The sequence below is a fragment of the Diadema setosum genome, chromosome 14, assembly GCF_964275005.1.
Source record: "Diadema setosum chromosome 14, eeDiaSeto1, whole genome shotgun sequence".
Lineage (NCBI taxonomy): Eukaryota > Metazoa > Echinodermata > Echinoidea > Diadematoida > Diadematidae > Diadema > Diadema setosum.
The window spans coordinates 12,168,173-12,189,075 of record NC_092698.1 but is presented as its reverse complement, the minus strand read 5'-3'; the positions used below and the strand labels follow the sequence as shown (position 1 = coordinate 12,189,075).

The following is a 20,903-nucleotide window of genomic DNA, read 5'->3' as shown; positions in this document are numbered from 1 at the left end:
CTTCTTTCTCCCATAACGTGGGAAAAGAAATATTTAAGAAAAAATACGAGGCCCTGAGACCCATGGATTCCCACGAGTGCCTACTTATTAAACCTAATGATTATGATCTCCCCCTTCCCAAATACAACAATGATGATTATAATGATAATATAATAATAATAATAATAATAATAATAATAATAATAATAATAATAATAGTGATAGTTATAATGCTAATAATAACAATAATGATGATAATAATGATGATAATGTACAGTCTGAAGCAGAAGAAGGATATTAATGATTATGATAATAATAATAATAAAAATGTACAGTCTGAAGCACAAAAACGGGTGGTTCTATGATCCATCAAACCAAGGTTTGGTGATAAAAACAAAAAGAGGAGAGCAAACGAAGACGAAAATATTTAATCTCTCTCAGCACAATAGTAACAAAAACACTAGGGGTCTATACATGGATATGAAGTAGTCCTACTCAGCACAAGATTACGTATGTTAGTGCAGTGAAGCAGTTTTGGACAGTTTGCGCAGGGCTGTCTTCAGAAATGCTTTTTATCAAGAGCAGAAAAATGGGGGAAACAGATTTTTACAATTCTTAACAAATTAACATTTCTGCCTCCCTTGGTTGATCATCCCTATATTATGACTCTACTCTCTCCTCTCCCCTGAATAATAATAATAATGTTAGTAATGATAATAACAATGATAATAACAATAACAATAATACACTGAAATAATGATAATAATACAATAGGCCAATGCAAATGAATGGGGAGGGGGTGCTATGATATATAACTTAAGAGTGGGCGGAAGAGACACAAACAGGTACTGGATTGTTTTGATGTTTAAAATGAAATATCAATGATAATGAAGCTATTTGAAACGTCTATCAGTCGTAGAGAAACCTTGACGGAAAAAAAGATATTCACTATCCTTGACCGATCAACTTTTTTCCTTAATTCCCTGGATTCATCCCCATGTCAATGAATAATATAAAATGATAATAAAACCGAATGACTATGATCTCCCCTCCCACAAAATAACAATAACAGCAATAATAATAATAATAATAATGATAATGCTATTTATTATGATAATAAAAACAATGAACAGTATCAATGAGATAAACGGGTGGTTCTAGATCCATCAAACCAAGTGTTGATTATGAAAACAGAAATGAGGGAGCAAATGAAGACGAAAATATTCTTTGTGTATTTCTTCTCTCATAACGTGGTCGAAGAAATATTAAGGGAAAAATACGAAGCCCTGAGACCCGTGGATTCCCACGGGTGCCTAATACTTATAAAACCTAATGACTATGATCCCCCTCCCCAAATAACAATAATAATTATAATAGCAATATAACAATAGGGGCCTAATGAGAATAATGATATGATAATAATAATGATGATGTATAGTCTGAAGCAGATAAACGGATGGTTCTATTATCTATCAAACCAAGTTTTGGTGATTAAAAACAAAAAGGAGGGAGCAATTGAAGACGATCGAAAATATTATATTTTTCTCTCATAACGTGGGAAAAGAAATAGGAATGAAAAAAAAAAATGCTTGGCCTTGAGACCAGCCTATGCATGGATGTAAGAGCAGGGGGTATAATTGATATCAAACTCATGACAATAGTATCTCCCCATTCCGACGGGAAGAATCTGTGGGCAGAACTTCCGGAGAATCTCATAAGCGTTTTTGGTAATTTTTCCCTGTATGTTTGTTTTTGCGTTTTGTTTTTTTGTTTTGTTTTGTTGTTGTTTTTGTTCTGTGGGGGTGGAAGTGTGTGTGTGTGTGTGAGGGGGGTGGTGGTCATGGGTAGAAGAGATCGAGCACAAGTAACGAAAGAATGAGAAAAATTTTCTTTTTATTTCATCAATAAAAATGTGCAAAATCGTATCTATGACCAAAAAAAAAAAAAACCCTCAGACCCGTGGATTTCCACGGGTGCTGCTAGTCTATATTATAATCGCGTAAGGATCGCCCCCATGCCTTCCTGTGCTTTATTTTGTGCGGCTATCTCCTCCGAAGCCGCCGGCTCCGGGCCCCCGAGACCGGTGCCGTCGGCAGCGGGAGGGTCTCTTCTATTTCCTGTTTGGGTTTCGTCCGCGCTCCTCCGTGTCGACGTCGAGAGCGGTACAAAAAACAAAGAAAAACAAAAGACAAACAACAACATGCAGCGTTTGCGCGCTGGAATCCCGCTTCAGTGGCGAAAGCTCTGTCATCGTTCTTGCGGACACACACACACCCACACGATGTATACGGGTTATATACAGCTCGCACCAGCTCGCAGGCTCAGGTCGCACACACAGAACTCTATACAATCTGTGGTAGCACAGTCGGCATTCTCGCTCGCCCAGCTGATCGTTCGCAGAGACATGACAATATATCGCAGAGAGATATGTGTATGCATTGAGCCTGTCGCTGTGTTGCATTGCATATCATGATGCGTTCTCGGTACACGGGAAGCTACGAATGCCGTATTTTATTTCCAAAACTGCAGGAACCTCTGCAGCTCAGCTACGTCATTCAGACTGTTCAGGACAGCTAAATATCCACTTAAGTTTTGTCCTTGCCGATCGTACCCTTCCATATCAGAGTACACGCGCCGCTGTTCATTCGTTTACTGCATGGCTGCTGTAAACATGAATATTCATGAGACGAGTGGACGCGGGGGGAAACCCTCGCTTTGCTAACCACCAATTTTTGAAGTTACAAGTGGACATCAAATGTGTGGTTCTATGGTGCATCAAACCTAGTTTTGGTGATAAAAATAAAAAAGAGGGAACAAATGAAGACAAAAATATTCTTCTTTCTCCCATAACGTGGGAAAAGAAATATTAAAGAAAAAATACGAGGCCCTGAGACGCATGGATTCCCACGGGTGCCTACTTATTAAACCTAATGACTATGATCTCCCCCTCCCCAAATATAACAATGATGATTATAATGATAATATAATAATAATAATAATAATAGTGATAGTTATAATACGAATAATAACAATATTGATGATAATAATGATGATAATGTACAGTCTGAAGCAGAAGAAGAAGGACATTAATGATTATGATAATAATGATAATAAAAATGTACAGTCTGGTGAAGCAGATAAACGGGTGGTTCTATGATCCATATCAAACCAAGGTTTGGTGATAAAAACAGAAAGAAGAGAGCAAACGAAGACAAAAATATTTGATTTCTCTCAGCACAATAGTAACAAAAACACTAGGGGTCCATATATGAAGTAGTCATACTCAGCACAAGAATACGTATATTAGTGCAGTGAAGCAGTTTTGGACAGTTTGCGCAGGACTGTCTTCAGAAAAGCTTTTTAGCTCACCTGAGCCAAAGGCTCAAGTGAGCTATTGCGATCGCCCTTCGTCCGGCGTCCGTCGTGCGTCGTGCGTAAACTTTTTACATTTTCATCTTCTTCTTGAAAACCCCAGGACCGATTTTCATCAAACTTGGCAGGTAGCATCCCTAGGGGGTTAGGAACTCAATTTGTTAAAATTTTGTTACAAATGATTGTAGCTCTCATTAATTCAAATGCAATGATTCCTTTACCACCACCTTCACCACACCACAATGACATCTCTGAAATCAATGGTAACACTCATGCACATGTGATTGCCTCGTGCATTAACTTCCCTTTTCCTAAACTACCATTGAAACATGCGAAATTATATTGTGTCCTTCAATCAGTATAGTGATTGACTTTAAAGAAGAAAGATATATCAAAGTGAATGCTTACCACATACATTACGCAGGGTCATCACAGCATGATCCTGATCCTGTTCTATACTGCCCCAGATGCCAACAATACACATCACCTACGGCTACTAGTAAAACATCCATGACGAACTAAAAGCTTTGCCTTTTCCATGGCAAAACGACACAGAATACCTTCATACACACTACACTTGGCAGGGTGTGGCACGAGATCACTCTATAGCAACATAAAGCCTGTCTACAACTCCGTTATTGGGTGGAACAATAACAACCTGAAATTTCAAAGAGATGAGCGAGACGCTATACACCTTGCCTGCAGTTAATTAATTCAGTTCTCATTCCTACTCAAGTTGGTGTTATGTAAATGTACATACTCCCACCTATACAGTATATCAAAAAAAAAATGTAGAGAAAGGGAAGAGAAAACGAAAAGTGGCAAGGGGAAAACTGCATAAGGGCAATTCATAACCTTGTGTGTGACAAATGAAGCAAATGTATTAGATTTTCTAGAACTAAAATAATCTATGAAATTCCATACTCACGTAGTCTCACGTAATGTTACAACAGTGTTTCAGCATAAAATTTTTGTACACACAATGGTGAATGTAAAAAACTATCGACTTTATGACCCCGTTTACAGTGCGAGGCTCGGCCATGGCCGAGCCCTCCTTCATTTCAGTGTAAACGCGCAAAAGACCAAATGCGAGGCCAAAATTGGCCGCGCATTTGGCCACGCTCTGGAGGTGGTCTCGGCCGCAGCTCGGCCGCGGCCGAGCCCGGCCTCTTCTTGGTGTAAACACAAACTGGGCCAAATGCATGGCCAATTTTAGTCTGGCTTCCAGACCCTCTGCCCTTACTATTTTGCTATTCACGATATTAACCCCCTCAACGTCGAAAACTAGTATAGTTTAAGGTGATTTTGTCCTGCAAAGGATTTTTCCTTCGGCAAAGGCCTTTGCCCGAACGGCGACGGAATCCAATTGGCAAAGGGTCTGAAAACCAGACTATACCAATTTGCATTTGTTTACAAGCAGAGCCCCACTACGACAAAATATTGAAATGTTTGAATTAAAAGCGCGGCCGAGCCCAGCAGTGTAAACGGACAAAATTGCGAGGCTCGGCCCTGCACTGTAAACTGGGTGCGAGTCAGGGAAGAAACTACAAGATGCAGTAAAATATTAGCTTTCATTAAATGCAAATGGAATCTATTCCTTACCCTTTTCCTTACAGGTGAAATTCTTATGGTTTCTTATGGAACTTGCATACAAAATAAACAAGTGTCACAGTTCATGACATTTGTGTGTGTATGTAAGTGTGTTTCAATATTATTTCCAGGGTCATTTGACAACAGTCCTGGAGCAACATAACAGTACCTTTGCTACATGCAAGACAGAGACAAGATGCCTGTTCGCGCGTTTGGATGTAAATTAGTAAAAGTAAATCACATTTGAAAGTTTACCAGTGATGCGCTATATCACAGAGCCGGGCTCTGCTTGAGTATCCGTGTTCAGCTAGATGAATTGCAATTTGGCGATAACAAAAAATTCCCATGAGTAATAGAAGCACTCAAACCTCCAATACAAAACAAGGAAAATTGTATGTGTTCGTGGGGGTGTGTATATTTGATGAAATAGCAAGATAAATGACATCAGAGTAAAGCTGAACTGGCAAAGAAAAAAGAAAACTAAAGAAAAAGAGAAAAAAAATAAAACAGCGTCCTGCGGGACTCGAACTCCTCGTCCTCCAGTATGGCATTATGATCATGCAGCGCGCTAAGCGATTTAGCCGAACATCAGATGCGAAACTTAAGTCTTTATATTAAAGACAGATGAATACTAAAATTCTTCGTCTTGATACCATTCACAACACAAATTTACTTTGATATTGAAATTTTTTGCCCTGATAAGGGTGTCATTGTCATTACGTCTTCAAGTGACTGTGATTGACTGTGATGGCGCTATGCAACTTTAGTTAAGGGCCAGGTTGGTTCGATCAATATACAGTTGCAAAGATAAATCGGGAATCGTTTCGTCCAGATTCCATTCTCATTTTCAGTTTAAAACTACAGAATTGTCAACATAATGGGGATATTTGAAAAAATGAAATGCATGATTACTACAGCTTATTGTGTCAGCCAAAATATACTTAAGTTATACAAGTCATAGAGCAAAATCAACTGAGATACAGGGGCTGGAACGTTGTCAAGTCAATGCATGGTTGTGAAAAAAAATCACTTCCCATAGACGTAACACGTAAATTTGGATGATTTTGAGTCTTTGCCTTTAATCAAAATTTCCAGTATGATGAAGTCATCAAATTGCAAAACAATGACATGGACTTGAAAGGGAAATGTTCAAAGTACAATATATCTGAATTTGGGATGATATTGAGCTACAACAAAGATACCAGCAAATGTATGTCAGAAACAGTACCTCAAAAAATTCAATTCCACTTTTTTGATTTCAGATGACGACATGATGACGTCATAGAGTATTCATGGAAATATTGATACTTGAAATGTTATTTACTATCCATATGCTTTTGTGATATGCAATAAAAACATAGGGTAACCAGACACTTTAAAGAGCTATGGTGAAATAAACAAAGATGTTTTTTCACTATATTTACACATAGACATGCGCGCTGAATTTGAACTTCCACGCCAGTGCATTCCTTTGTTATTGGTCAAAGTCGATCAGAAATCGAATGGATATTGTTCCTGGATGTATCAGGAATCCAAATCAGTCAGAAAAAGTGATTTTTCATGTTGCTAATGCGCTATGCGTGCAAAAACGCGCAGAATTTTTCAAAACGCTTAAAATTGTCGGAAACTTCGAGATTTCCCATTGGGAAGTCGTTTTGGGCATTTTGAAATTTTGACCTGAGTAATTAGCATATTACAGGACGATCAGTCGTGACTTGAAGTTTATGTCTCCTGAAAATGATTTAGAAATGACATTTTGTTATGAAGTTATGATTGATCATGTGACTTTATCTGAAAATCACAAAATGGCGCCTAGATGACGTCACAGATATGTTATCGTCATGAAAAGTTTCATGTACAGAGATATTGATATGAGATATGTTGACTGAAAATTTCACGTTATTCCGTCATGTCTTTGTTGAGATATTTTGTCCACAAAATTCGTCAGAAAGAAAGAAGAATTTTAAAAAAAGGAAGATTCCATACAAACTCAAGAGTTGATACGCGGATAGCGTATTACCTAATTAGTCCCCATTGAAACCAATTGGCAATTGGTCCCCATTGAAACCTATTGGCAATTGGTCCCCATAGAAACCAATTGGCAATTGGTCCCCTTTGAAACCAATTGGCAATTGGTCCCTATTGAAACCTTTTGGCAATTGGTCCCCATATAGAAACCAATTGGCAATTAGTCCCCATTGAAACCGATTGCCAGCTGGTCCCCATTGAAACCTATTGACAATTTATCCCCATTGAAACCAATTGGCAGCTGGTCCCCATTGAAACCAATTTGCAATTGGTCCCCATTGAAGCCAATAGGAGGTCAACTGGGCCGGTCCCCAATAACAAATGATAAAAACTTAGCACCACATATTCCAGCAATATGCAGAAAGTAATGAGACAAGGTGTACAGTATATTTATCATATTTAGCGACAAACGCCTCACATATTCATTGTACAGTGGACTCCCGTGATAATGAAGTTCTCGGGACCGGCAGTTTTCTTTCATTGCTGTAAAAGTGGATATTTTCACGCGACTAATTTTTCGCGCTTAGCCGGGTAAGAAGCGTTTCACATGTTTTTAATTCCGCGGAATCAAGACATCCCACACAGGAACACATGGTAAGCAAAAATATTTGTGTGTTTTCATTTTTTGCACCAGTTTCTGGTTGCGCGAAATGCGCGAAATTTCAACGCCGCGAAAATTTCCACTTTTACAGTATATTGAAATATCTTTTTAACCAGACAAATGAAAAATAAAATACATAGAGTGCATAATGTTGCGGCCTGAATGTTTACTTCATTGTAACCTGAATTTAGTTATAACCGTATTTATTATAACGGGAGTGCACTTGTACATTGTACACATCAACAAAAATTAAGACATGTACGAACAGAATTCAGTGTCTTTATGAAATATAAAGATGTGCACTTTGAACTTTATTCAACTGCTAGCCATGTTTATCATAATGCCGTGATGAAATGACATAATACAGACCTGTGGGACTGCATCGATCATGGTGCTGTACTGCTACACATAGGTTATACATGTACATTGTAGTACCACTTGTTTTGCTGTACCGATACATAACAGAATGAATACTTGAGATTGCTAACTACCTGGTATACATAAAAGGTATATCATGACATCTGCCACCAATGTGTGCACATAATACACCATAATATGAGGAAGTGAAGTTCCCTTTTAATATGTCATAAAAATTGTACACTATACTATACTGTCGGTATCTGCATGGAGAAGATGCCTCATTACGCACTCGTGTCATGGGCATGCTCCTTCCCAGCTCCAGAGGATGTGGGAAATCAAGACTTGGTCTGAATGTACAGAAGACGACATTGTAAGTATGCAACATGGAAAACACTGATCAGCTGAACAGAAGTGCATGGGGAGCGGATGTCACAAAGTAACTGCCTGCTGTCTACCCTAGCTAGAACCTACGAACAAGTGCAGCAGTTGTGAATAAAAATCAGAATACAGTATGTCCCCAAAAAGATTACAACGGGGCCCTCTGCAATGATATCTTTAGAAATAGGGAATCAATCTATATACAAATTCAGGGTATGAAACTATAACTCATTGCCCACATCTTACAGAAAACCCCATTCGATTTGCTTCAGTGGTCAAAGAGAAATTCGGAATTTTGTAGAGGATGTCGGGAATCTCTTCTGTCCAAATTCTGTCCATTATTCACACACAAGAGCATTGAATTGCTAAAATTGGAAGAATCAGACTCATGACATGCTTTACAACAATCCACATTTCTCTGTGACCGCTTAACCAAATTGAATGGGGTTTTCTGCAAAATAGAGCTAAGATGTTATATTCTAAGACCCTGAAGTAGCACTTAGACAGGTTGATCATATTAGGTGTTATCAATGCGAAAATCTGGTTGTAATTTTTGGGGCGACTTACTGCAGTATGTCCCCAAAAAAATTACAATCAGATTTTCGCATTGATAATGCCCAATATGATTAAATTTTTTTAATGCTACTTCAGGGTCTTAAAATATAACATTCTAGCTCTATTTTGCAGAAATCCCCATTCGATTTGGTTAAGCGGTCACAGAGAAATGTGGATTGTTGTAAAGCATGTCATGAATCAGATTCTTCCGAGTATAGCATTTCAATGATCTTGTGTGTGAATAATAGACAGAACTTGGACAGAAGAGATTCCCGACATCCTCTACAAAATTCCGTATTTCTCTTTGACCACTGAAGCAAATCGAGTGGGGTTTTCTGTAAGATGTGGGCAATGAGTTATAGTTTCATTCCCTGAATTTGTATTTAGATTTATTCACTATTCTTAAAGATATCATTGCGGAGAGCCCCGTTGTAATTTTTTGGGGGACATACTGTACATTGTATCACCTTTCTATATGCAGTGACATCATCATCATGATTTCCTGCTACACATTAATATTTTGTACACAAAAGATGATTTACATTTATAGTTATCAGCCTGAATTTGCATTAATAAAATCACTCTATATTTGGCAAGGTATATGATATACAATAGTTAGGGGTGTGGGAGTACTTGCAGGAAAAAAAAAAAGTCTGGAAAAAATCAAAAACTTGTGGGAAAAAAAGTCTAAAATGCCTTTATAAACAACATGTATAAATATTTCATCGCATCTGAGCTGCACAAATCTGAAAAGGGGGATTTGGGGAAGAGCAAAAAAGTCTGAAAAAAAAAATCAGATTAAAATCTGGGCTCTCACAGCCCTGTATAGTGCACCTGGTGAACATTTCTTCAGCAATATACATTGTACATCTGCACAAGAGCTTAAATTTTCATCCAACACAGTGTTATGATAGCTGACATGTAATAGGCCTCCAACTGTAATACATAGTGTAGTTTATGCAGTAATATGTACATGTACTGTGTATTTAGTATACATTGCAGTTTCAAGGACAGCACAATCATAATGACATATATATTAAAGGAGTTAACATTCACACAAGAACCTTAAAAAAATATTTAAAACTTGGAAAGGATTTTTGGGGGGATATTCTTTTGACACTGATTGATTTCCTGTATTTAAGTACATGTATTCTCAATTTTCTATCCATATTTTTAATGATAAATTAATTACCTCCAAAGCTCAGCCACAGTAACTTGTTACTTGCCTGCATCAGGCATGGCAATTAACCCAAGATGGATATTTTCCCAGAGCAATTTGTACAAAAAGCAAGAGATTTGGCTGTTGGTGTTACATGTACTTGGGGGAAAGGTGAACATTATGTATGTTGTGTAGTTCAAAAGTTATGAAAATTAATAATTTTCGTTGAAAATCCAAGATGGCTGCAAATGACCCCCATGGGACACATTTTTGAGTTTGGAAAAAAAAAAAAGATCATTAACTGGACACTCTAAGGGTTACAAAAAAGTAAGTTTAAAAAAAAAATGTGTTCAGAGGGTGCATAGGGACCCCCATTCCTACCAGACTAAATAGGTGATGCGCTGTTAACGTATATCACTTAAAAAAGAAAGGAAGATTCCTAACAATCACAATAGGTGATTCACTGTTAGCATATCACCTAAAAAGGAAGATTCTGTGCAGATACAAAATGTTGAAAATACAAAAGATTGAAAATCCAAGATGGCCACCAATGACCCCCATGGGACATGTTTTTGACTTGGGAACTAAAAAAATCATTAACTTAGACACTCTAAGGGTTTACAAAAAAAGTAAGTTAAACAAAATGTGTTCAGAGGGTGCATGGGGACCCCCTGTTCCTACCACACTAAATAGGTGATACGCTGTTATATCACTTCAAAAGAAAGGAAGATTCCTAACAATCACAATATGATAGGTGATATACTGTTAGCATATTACCTAAAAAGGAAGATTCCATGCAGATACAATTGGTGATACAGTGGTCACCGTTTAATCAGGATAGGTCAGGAGACAAGTTTTTCTCCCGTCTAAGCGATGCTAATGCTTAAGCGGTGCCTGGTATTAGCCCATGCAAACCGGCCATACAATATGAAGCCCGATATGTGGGCATTATAAACCATGTACAGTTATCAAACCCACTGATAACCACAGCAACAAGTGCACACATGCTACAACATGAACATCAATTGGACTTTCGCCCTGGGCACACAAAACAGCAATAAAAAAAGACACAGTAGTCTCACAATTTTGGCAAATGCATCATCGAAACACACCTTTGTTCATTTAACCCACAAAATAACCCTTTTTAGAGTTCACAGTACATACAGTTGTATCAAGTCACGATGCGTATGTTAACAATATGCACATTAAGATAAAACTCATTGCAATGCACAAATATTTCTCATGTTCATACCTCCTTCTTACACTGTCAGTCGCACACAAACACACACATTACATGCCTATAATATTCACAAATAGGAGGGGGAGAGGATGGGCCACACATGGGAAAGGTGACTCTCCATATCGCACTGAAGCTGGCAACGCTCGACACGACCACCTGCACCACATCCTACTGCGTAACCGCAACTGTTTAGACTGTGCAATTCGCATAATCTATCTGGAAGTATTACAGCCAAAATTTGTTCCCATAAAGTGGTTCATGGTTCTGATTAAGTGGTGGAAATAACGTGAAAAATTTGTTACTTCAAGTTTTGTTGCGCTTCAGCGGGTTTCCCGCTAAAGCGGCATTCCCACTATTGTGCGATATGTTACGAACGCCATGATCGGTCATTCGTAAATGATCCAGGAAGTTTTGTTCAACTCAACTGAAATTTCATGTTTGGATACAAGGTGGTGCAAGTCAATTTGTGTGGGTACACTTGGATGCGATGTGGTCATGATTGGTCTATTTTAGGCAATGTAATCTGTCACGATCTGGTTTCCCGTTATAATACTATCTGATAGGATTGTCCCAATTGAGTCCACGATTGGTACAGATCTAGCACAATCATTACGATCAAGATCCCCGATCTGGTACGTGGAGTTATGTTTTGATACGTTTCAATATGGCTACCCCTAACCAATTGGTTTGTTGAGATAGGATACAATATCTTTCACAGTCTGGATCGAAAGCGACCACCATTTGAGTCACGATTGGACCCGAATGGGAATATTATAGCCCTGCTGCCAATGGATTTCATTGTTTCCTTAACTTCTGCTGAGTGATTACAATCCACAACCATTGATGGGTCGACGGGTTGAAGATGATGGCAACGTGACATTTGCAGTATTGCGAAATACTGAATTATGTCATCATCAGAGAGGAAGAAGGCGAGCAGCACCCAAACCAGCCACAACCTCAGATAGTTTCTCCTCTAAATTATTCTAAAAATATTGACAGTTTATTCAATCTCCGACATGCTCACCCCACCCCAAAAAAAGAATACATTAGATTAGATCATTGCCCCCCCCCCCCCACCTTCCCCAGAAAAAAAAAAAAATACATTCAAGACAAATGTTTAGTCCTTCCTCTGTAATACATACAAAATATGGAATCGAACAAGAGGATGACATCTTTTTGAATGCTAATATGATATGGTTAATCTGCCATCAGTGTAAGAAAGTTGGCCGAATTGATAGTATTGCTTGTTTGTCTAGTTTTATATTCACATACTATGCCTTCTTATTTCAAAATGTCTATCTCATGGGGAGGATATTGAAAGTTTGCTTTGGTTTAGCTTGATTTATTGTTTTATTTAACAATATTTACATAACTAGTATACACACAGCACAAAAACTAACTCTCCCTATTATCAAAGTAATGCCGCTTTTTAAAGGTTTTATGACATACAAATGCATGTTGATTTGTGTTGAATCATGATAACCTCAACATCACTTTTGCGGTGAAATGAATATCTAGAAACAGTCCATATATTTTTTTAGATTTTTTTCTTCTGTTTTTCTTAAGATTGCTTGGTCAAGCCCTCCAAAAAAAAAAAAACTTCCAAACCAAGATTCTGGTTGTGACCTCATCTGTCAATCATTGCTCAAGTACTGATATGTTTAACAAAAGATAATGGAATGCACTTTCCCCTTAACTCAGCACAACTTGCATATTTCTGTGATATAATGTGACTATTGGAAAAATGAGCAAAGAAAATGGGATTCCATCCAGATTCGAACCCGAGATCTCCCAATGCTAGCCCGATGCTTTACCGACTGAGCTATAGAAAGCCCTAGTTCAGTGTTTGTCCCAGAAACCCTAAATTCTCAATGATCAGATGGTCAGAAGCTGTGGCAGTGTGTTTGTGTGTGACACACACACACACTTAAACCTGACATAAACCCAAAGGATAATTCAACTTGTGACTAACAAAAGACATGGCGAGGGAACAAGCAAATTATGTTCGGTCTTCTGTTACTGTTTTTAAAGAGTAACCATTTGTCTTTGACTTGTGCTGTGCTCACTCATGCATGATTTAAGATATCATTCTCATTTTTGTACTGACGTTAGTCAATACATGCAGACATATTATTACCTAGTTTTTCTTGTTTAGTCTGGTTTTTTGTTTTCTTTAACAAGTTATGCCATTTTGATCAGGGAAAACTACTTTTGTGTGTGTGTCTGTATATACTATGATAACAATAATAATGGTAGGCTCCCTGTGTGTAAATATATGTAACAATTTGTAATACAACATTAATCTCAAATAATAAACAGTTTAATTAAATATATACCTCACAGATAATGCCAATAAAATGCCCGTACAATCATGCAATTAATCATTTGGAAATGATTATCTAAAGATGCAGGCTACCACCTTAAGGAATACAAAATATATAGTCTGCGAGTAAAACATGGGAAATGTGCAAAAATGAGCGGAAGGGACTTGAAAAGTTGATCCCGATCAACATGATTAGGAAGCGTGATTAGATGAGATCCATACGTTTTGTTACAATCTAAGACAATCTAATGCGATGATGACGATTACAAAATAAGCATGTTAATCGTAAGAAATTTTTAAAACCATTTAATAATTTTCTATGATTAACGCAATTGCCACGATTGACCTCAAGATCTCATCTGATACGATCTGATAAGATCACCACAGTTGCTTCAAGATTAAGACCACGATTTTAATCGGCGCCAATTATAGTGGGAACGCCACATTAAGCTGTTCCCAGTTAACGGGTGAGCACTGTATTGTATAGGTAATAGCGTATCACATAAAAGGAATTCGTACAGATACAGGTGATCCATGATCATTCATGGATCACCTAATCAATTACATGTACACATGTACAATGTAGATTGCATCTGTAGCATGGCCTATTTCAATCCAGGCATGAAAAGATGAGTCCTGGCTTTCATCATTTGTCACTTTTCTTTTCTTTTCTTTTTTTGTATGCAGCCATTTGAATACCAAGTGGTATTGTGAACTTTGTTTTGACTGCAATTGTCAGCTTTTTCAAACTACATATTCAGTTTTTCATTATCTCTCACTAACATTATCTTTTTTTAGGCACCCTCCCAACCAAAACTGTACTGTCCCTTCAAAGTAACAAAAGAGGGTAATTGTTTTGTTTTGATTAGTTTGTATCTTCAACTTAGATGACTTAATAATGTATCTGAATATGAGCGATAGAAATCAGGCCAAAGGGTGTTTATGATATCTTTTATATTTACCATTGTTTCATAGGTGGAAAAAGACCTCAGAAGGAGAGATCCTACAGGATGATGGCAAGCCTGTACTGGAGTTCATTGCCATTCAGAGAGTGGATAACCAACAGTGGGCCATACCTGGGGTGAGTTGTTGGGGACAGCTACATGGAATATATATATTTAGATCATTTTTGTCTCAAACAAAGAAGCCTACATGTGTTGACATATTATGCAATATGTCTAAACCTTGAAAATGCAATTCCATTAAACTGCTGACTGCTAGTCTCACATACATTGTAGAACTTGTAGAACTGCTGACTGTTAGACTCACATACATTGTAGAACTTGATATAATATCTGTCTATATGGCTATGCCATGGAATTCCTAATGTTGAATTCGTAAAATGTGTTGTTAGCCCATGCTTATACAACTTGTCCCAGAAAAAACAAAACCGAGATTCATTGTATTTTTTTTCTTGTGATTATAGTCATAAATTTGCTAAATGAGATGTACATGAATGGAAAGATATACTTCTCCTCTGTCATTTGATGTACAACTCAATGTTCATCACCCATGCATAACTGAGTTAGAACAATATAGACAGTAGTGCTACTAGATTTTCATTTGCATGTGCAAAATGAAAATCATAGCCTTAATATCCATCATTTTTTCTTTTATATGAAAGCTCATGCGTAAAGAAAAAAATAAAAAAAATATGTGAATAAATTTCACACTTGCTAGAGAAAACTTAATATGAAAATATAATTTAATTTTTCCCTGATAGGAGGATAATTAAAGAAGGAACCGTAAAGATTTCCAGACTTTGCACATAACAATGGTCGTCATGCTTCGATGAATTTATACACACGTGTGTATGTGGGGGAGGGGGTAATGGGATTATTAGAAGAGGTTTGGTTGTGAATAAGGGTCTAAAAATAAACAGATGATCATGAGCTTGCCCAACCATGTGGCAGAACAAAGAGTGTTCATTGTAACGGAGTGGGTCTTGTTCTGAGAACCTACAACAAGTTGCAGCAGCTTTCTATGACCGATTTGCAAATCATGATGTTCCTGCGAAGTTAGTGCTTTGGAGAAACATTAGAAAGTATCAGCATGAAAGGACAAGCCTCAATCTCAACAAGGGTTGATCTGGTCGAAGGGCTGTCAGATCAGAGGAAAATTTGGCAGCAGTAAGATGTGCCGTAGAAGACAACCCCCAAAGTGTCCATGAGGAGGAATGGGCTGGTGATATCCAAGGCTTCATTCCATTGCATTGTTTGGCAAGATATGAGAAGGTATCACTATAGGATGCTGTGTCTTCATCAGCTCCAGCCTGGAGACCGTGCGCATCGTCTGCAGTATTCCAGAAGGCTTCTCGATCCCGGCGAACAATTTCTGGAAAACATTGTGATTAACGACAAGTCCTCCTTTTTCGTGGATGGCCGTGTCTGCAGTCACAATGTCCGCTGGTACGCACCTCATCATGATCCACCTGTATTCATTTATGAAAGGAATGCAAGCCAAGTGAAAGTTTCTGTGTGGTGCGTTCCATCTCATCGTGAGGGAGAGATTGCATCAGCTCTTCCAAGACAGAGTCGTCACCTTGAATCATCCCATCTAATGGCCTCCGCGGAGTCCTGACCTTACCCCTTGTTACTTCTTTCTCTGGGGCTTCCTCAGGGAAAAGTCTTTGTCAGTCCTCGTGACCTTGGGGATCTCAGAGCCAGAATCGTTGAAGAGGTGGACGCTCTCTGACAGGACAGAGGAATGATTTGCCGCACAGTGAGAACCATGAGGTCAAGGGCGCAGACATGCCTCGAAATAAGAGACGGCGGTCATGTCGCATGAACTTGAACTCTCATTGACAAGCTTAATCAGTTTATTTTTGCTTATGATTATGAAATAATAACAAGCATAATCAAACTCAATTCATTCCAAATGATTTCTCTTCTTTTTTTTTAAGTCCAGACATAATTTCTGCTTGATCTGCCAATGGTTTGAAAAATTCTTAGTGCAATCTTGCAGTTGGCTTTATTTTATTAAATGTGTTATGTTTGGATTACTTGTACAAAATGTTGGTTGAAGTGAGTGGATGAAGCAGGGGTAGCAGAATGTTTGAAGGGGGAGTGACCCACCTAAAAAATCTTGCATGCCAAAAACAAAAAAAAAACAGAGCAAAAAAAAAAACACCAAATCACACAAAAAACAAGAAAGGACTTTCTGCCCTACACTTGTACCTTTGAATTATTAGAACTGCAAGTTAAGTGATAAAAAGTGTTAAACCTCATTTTGCGTTTCCTCCCCTTTAAAAAATGTGCCACCATCCATTTCAGTGATAAGATTGAACCATGCTTGTCTGTGAAATGTAGCGAGGAATGAAAAGACTGAAAGAAGTATGAGATTAACTATTATCAAAATGTGTCCTTCATTGTAACATTGTTTTTTCATAGCCATTAGACTCCATGCAGCCTGAGAATACTCGCGAATTAGTCTTTGATTATTGGTTAAGTCTCAAAGTTTATTCCAAATACAGGACAACAACAGGCTTTCCGTCCCCATACAACATTCTCTGTAAATATCCTCCCCCCCCCCCCAACATTCATTGTAGCACTGTGGTTGCTTTGTGTGAATTCAATCACGCAGATGAGCCCATTGTCTAGTGCAAAGTCAGAAAAGCTGAATGCTTGTTTTTCGACCATCCATAGAATTAGTACAGATGAAATATGTTTTCATGCAGCTGTTTTTTGAGCATGCATTATTCATACATTTGACGCATAAAGGTCTCAAATGAAAGAAGAAATTACAGATGTTTGGGTTATGAACATTGTTTTACGAAAGCATAGAGGTAAAAGTCTGAAAAATTCACTTACAGTCACCATTTCCGTGCTGTGCAAATGAAAATTTGGTATCACCATTGTCCATTGTTGTAACTCAGTCATTCATAAATTATAAACATTGAGTTGTGCATCAAATCAAAGTAGAGAAGCATAGGCCTCTGTATCCATTCATGTACATTTCATTAAGCAAATTTATGATTTTGATAGTAAAAATTGAGAGGAAACTCAGTGTCGTTTTTTTCTGGGACACACTGTAGAGCATCATGTTGTATACAGGTCGGATATGCACGTTAGCAGAGGTGTCGATACGGAGGTATATTCCTTCTTCCCCAATAATACCAGAGATGTAAAAAAAAAAAAGAATATATATATATATATACACATTCATGTAGACTACTAAAACATCTAAATCCTTATCAATCAGAACACTCGATTTGAACCCACGTCATGTGACATTTTACCTATTAATCAGCTTCTTCCGGCATCCTTCCAGTGGAAGAATGATCCTTGAAAATATTTTTGAAGCTGTGCCAGAAGTTCATGCAAAAAAGCACTTTCACTGTGTGAAAGATGACTATCCCTCAGATTGCCCAGTCTCAGGCATGCGATAGGTTGAAGCAAAAGCCCCCCTTCCTGTTGAGACTGGTTCCTCCTCTCATTCCCAAGTAGACTCTGTGTTACCTCCTTCTAACCAATACGCCTCTCTGTCTAGCATTACTATGTCCTTGGTATTAAAGGATTGCGTGGTCTCTTTGAGGTGCATTATATGTAGACAGCTGATTCCCGGATGCTTTCCACACTACTCGGTCTTCTGTGTTGGTTCATGTATGCTTTCATTTACTGTTGAGTTTCTCTAAAATAGAAATCCTTGCAGTTTTCCTATAGGTATCTGATCCCAAATACGTTTCTTTGTTTTTCCTTTGCTGTCTTATCCGTGATTTGGACAAGTCTCTGTCTCTGTGATGTTATGAGGCATAAAGGCTTTGGAAATCCTGTGCCCAGCAAATGTCCTCTTTATCTATTCGGAGAGATCAAGTGAATAAGGGATGGTTGTTATGTATAATTATGTACTATTGGCTTTCCATAGTGTTGTTGCCATGACTACGGCCCAAAAAAAAAGATGGCTACAACTAACTGGACATGTCCGTGTCTGTTGTCAGGTGTCACCTAGTATGAACACAACAAAACTAGCGACAAAGATGAGATATTTATATTATACAATATGGGTACTTCAATAGCGCTCGTACAATGAGTGGACATGTATCACAGTGCCTCACAGAAATATAATATCCACCTTACACTTGGGAGGTAGGAGATAAGGAATACAACACAGTAAGAAAAAAAAGAAAATGTAATAATCAATCAGTTATTGAAAAGGAAAATCTTCAACGATTTTTGGAACACTGACAGAGATGGTGATTCCCTGATATTTTTAGGGAGCTTATTCCACAGGTGTGGGGCAGCTGCTGAGAAGGATCTGTCTCCTGTCCAAGAGTCCTACGGACAGATAGCCGGGTTAGGTCTTGGCCTGATTGCATTCCATGTCTTTCAGATTGGTGACGTGAGATTAGTTTCTGAAGGTAAGATGGAGTACAATTCTGAAGACATTTGTACGTGATTGACAAGATTTTGTACCTAATTCACTCTTGCACTGGGAGCCAGTGTAATTGCCAAAGAAGAGGAGAGGCATGGTCATGCTTCTTGACCAGAAAAACTGGCTTTGAAGCTTGGTTTTGAGCATGTTGAAGGCGCTGGACATTACCTGAAGTACCAGATAGCATGGAGTTTGCATAGTCGATTCTTGAGGTAATGAGAGCTCTCACATCGTGTTCACAAGCTTTCTGTTCAAGGAATGGCCTGATACGTACAATATTTAAGAGATGGAAATGAAGTGAACTGCTTAGAAAAGAAACATGGTGATTCAACTTCCAGAAGGAGTCAATTTCAACACCAAGGCTTCTAACCAAACTTGATGGATGTAACGGTCAGGGTGACATCGGAAGTCAAGGGATGGAACCACAGATTAGCGACAGCAAGTAATTTTGTTTTGTCACAGTTCAGTTTCAACAGATTATTCTCCATTCACAGTTGTAGATCCTTGACACATGCAGATAATGTGGTGAGAGCAAGTTCAATAGACCAGTTTACTAATGATATGCATAATGACGTCACCCCACGCGACCCTAGTGATTGTAACTAACTCGGGCAAGCGAAAGCGCGGACACCACATTGTTTTTGTATTCACGCGTGTATTGTCTACAATCGTTACTCGCTGCGGATAATCAACAACTTTTGTTTGCTATAATCTTGCTTTGTGATGGCGTCAGCTTCAAGTTCTAGCCAAAGTTCGAGCAAGCCATGGAAGGATTGGACAGTTAAGGAATTAACTGAGTATTTGAGGGATAGAGGTGTGAGCACAAGCGGCTACAACAAGGTGAAACTCATCAAACTTGCAACTGCCGTAGCCGATTTGGATTTGCCCATCGATCCTGACCTCTCCCGGGCGGACACCGGCCGGTCACTGCAGGAGAAGCTCGCTCGGGTAGGCTGCTCGTTCTCTGATCCTACCAAGCTCGCTGGGTTTACATCCAACTTCGAGAGTATTCCAGATTTTGGACTCTTTGACATGTTCAACTACGTGATCATCAATCAAACTGACTATGACTGGAAAAAGCTAAAGGGATATAAGTCATCTGAGGACTAGACCCCTACCGTCTTTTCGCAGATGGGAATGTTTTAGACCTGAAGTTCAGTGAGGTTTCGGACACGAGCCCTGTTTGTGTTTTCCTTGGTGAGGGTAGACCGACACAAAAGGACCGGACATACCTCAACAAACCAACGTACCAGACCTGGGTCGTGATGAATAAGCTCAACGGGGGAAATAAATGTTGCCTACTGCGAATGTCAGGGAGGGTAGGTCTACCATTGCTTTTGTTTTTATGCCTCCGCCACAAAGTGGTGCCGGAGGCATTATGTTTTCGGGTTGTCCATCCGTCCGTCCGTAATGAATTTTGTGGCAAGCGTAACTAAAAAAACCTTTTGAGGTATCCTAATGAAACTTGGCATGTATGTGTATTAGGGGGTGAAGTTGTGCCTATCAACTTTTGGGTGCACATGCTCAAGGTCAAATATGTAAAATTTCACTATTTCCTCCATATCTTTGCATTGGCTGAAGATATTTTCTTGAAACTTAGTGTATGCATGTATTACCTAATTAAGATTCTCTGGTGAAAGTTTGGGGTCATGAGGTCAAAGGTCAAAAGGTAAAGTAAAAATACTAAAATTTCACTTTTTTCTCTGTACCTTGGAAACTGTTCAAGGTATCTTCGTGGAACATAGTATATATACATGTACTAACTGGCAGTGATTATCTAGAGAATTTAGGGTTCATGGGGTCAAAGGTCAAGGGCAACACTTCAAAATTTTACTTTTTCCCTCATATTTATGCAGTGCCAGCAGGATTAATTTTTTTTTTTACACTTGGTGTATGCATGTACATGTATAACCCAATAGAGATTCTCTGTTCAGTTTTTTTTTCTTTT

The 20,903-nt window shown here is 38.4% G+C and overlaps 1 protein-coding gene across 1 annotated transcript in view; it reads left to right on the top strand.

The window, feature by feature from the left end:
- LOC140238363 (transient receptor potential cation channel subfamily M member-like 2) overlaps positions 1-20,903 on the top strand; it is a 370,479-nt gene that overhangs the window by 330,526 nt on the left and 19,050 nt on the right. Inside the window, exon 31 of the mRNA XM_072318295.1 lies at positions 14,561-14,666. Coding sequence (XP_072174396.1) covers positions 14,561-14,666 — 106 coding nt within the window. The remainder of the gene's footprint in view (positions 1-14,560; positions 14,667-20,903) is intronic.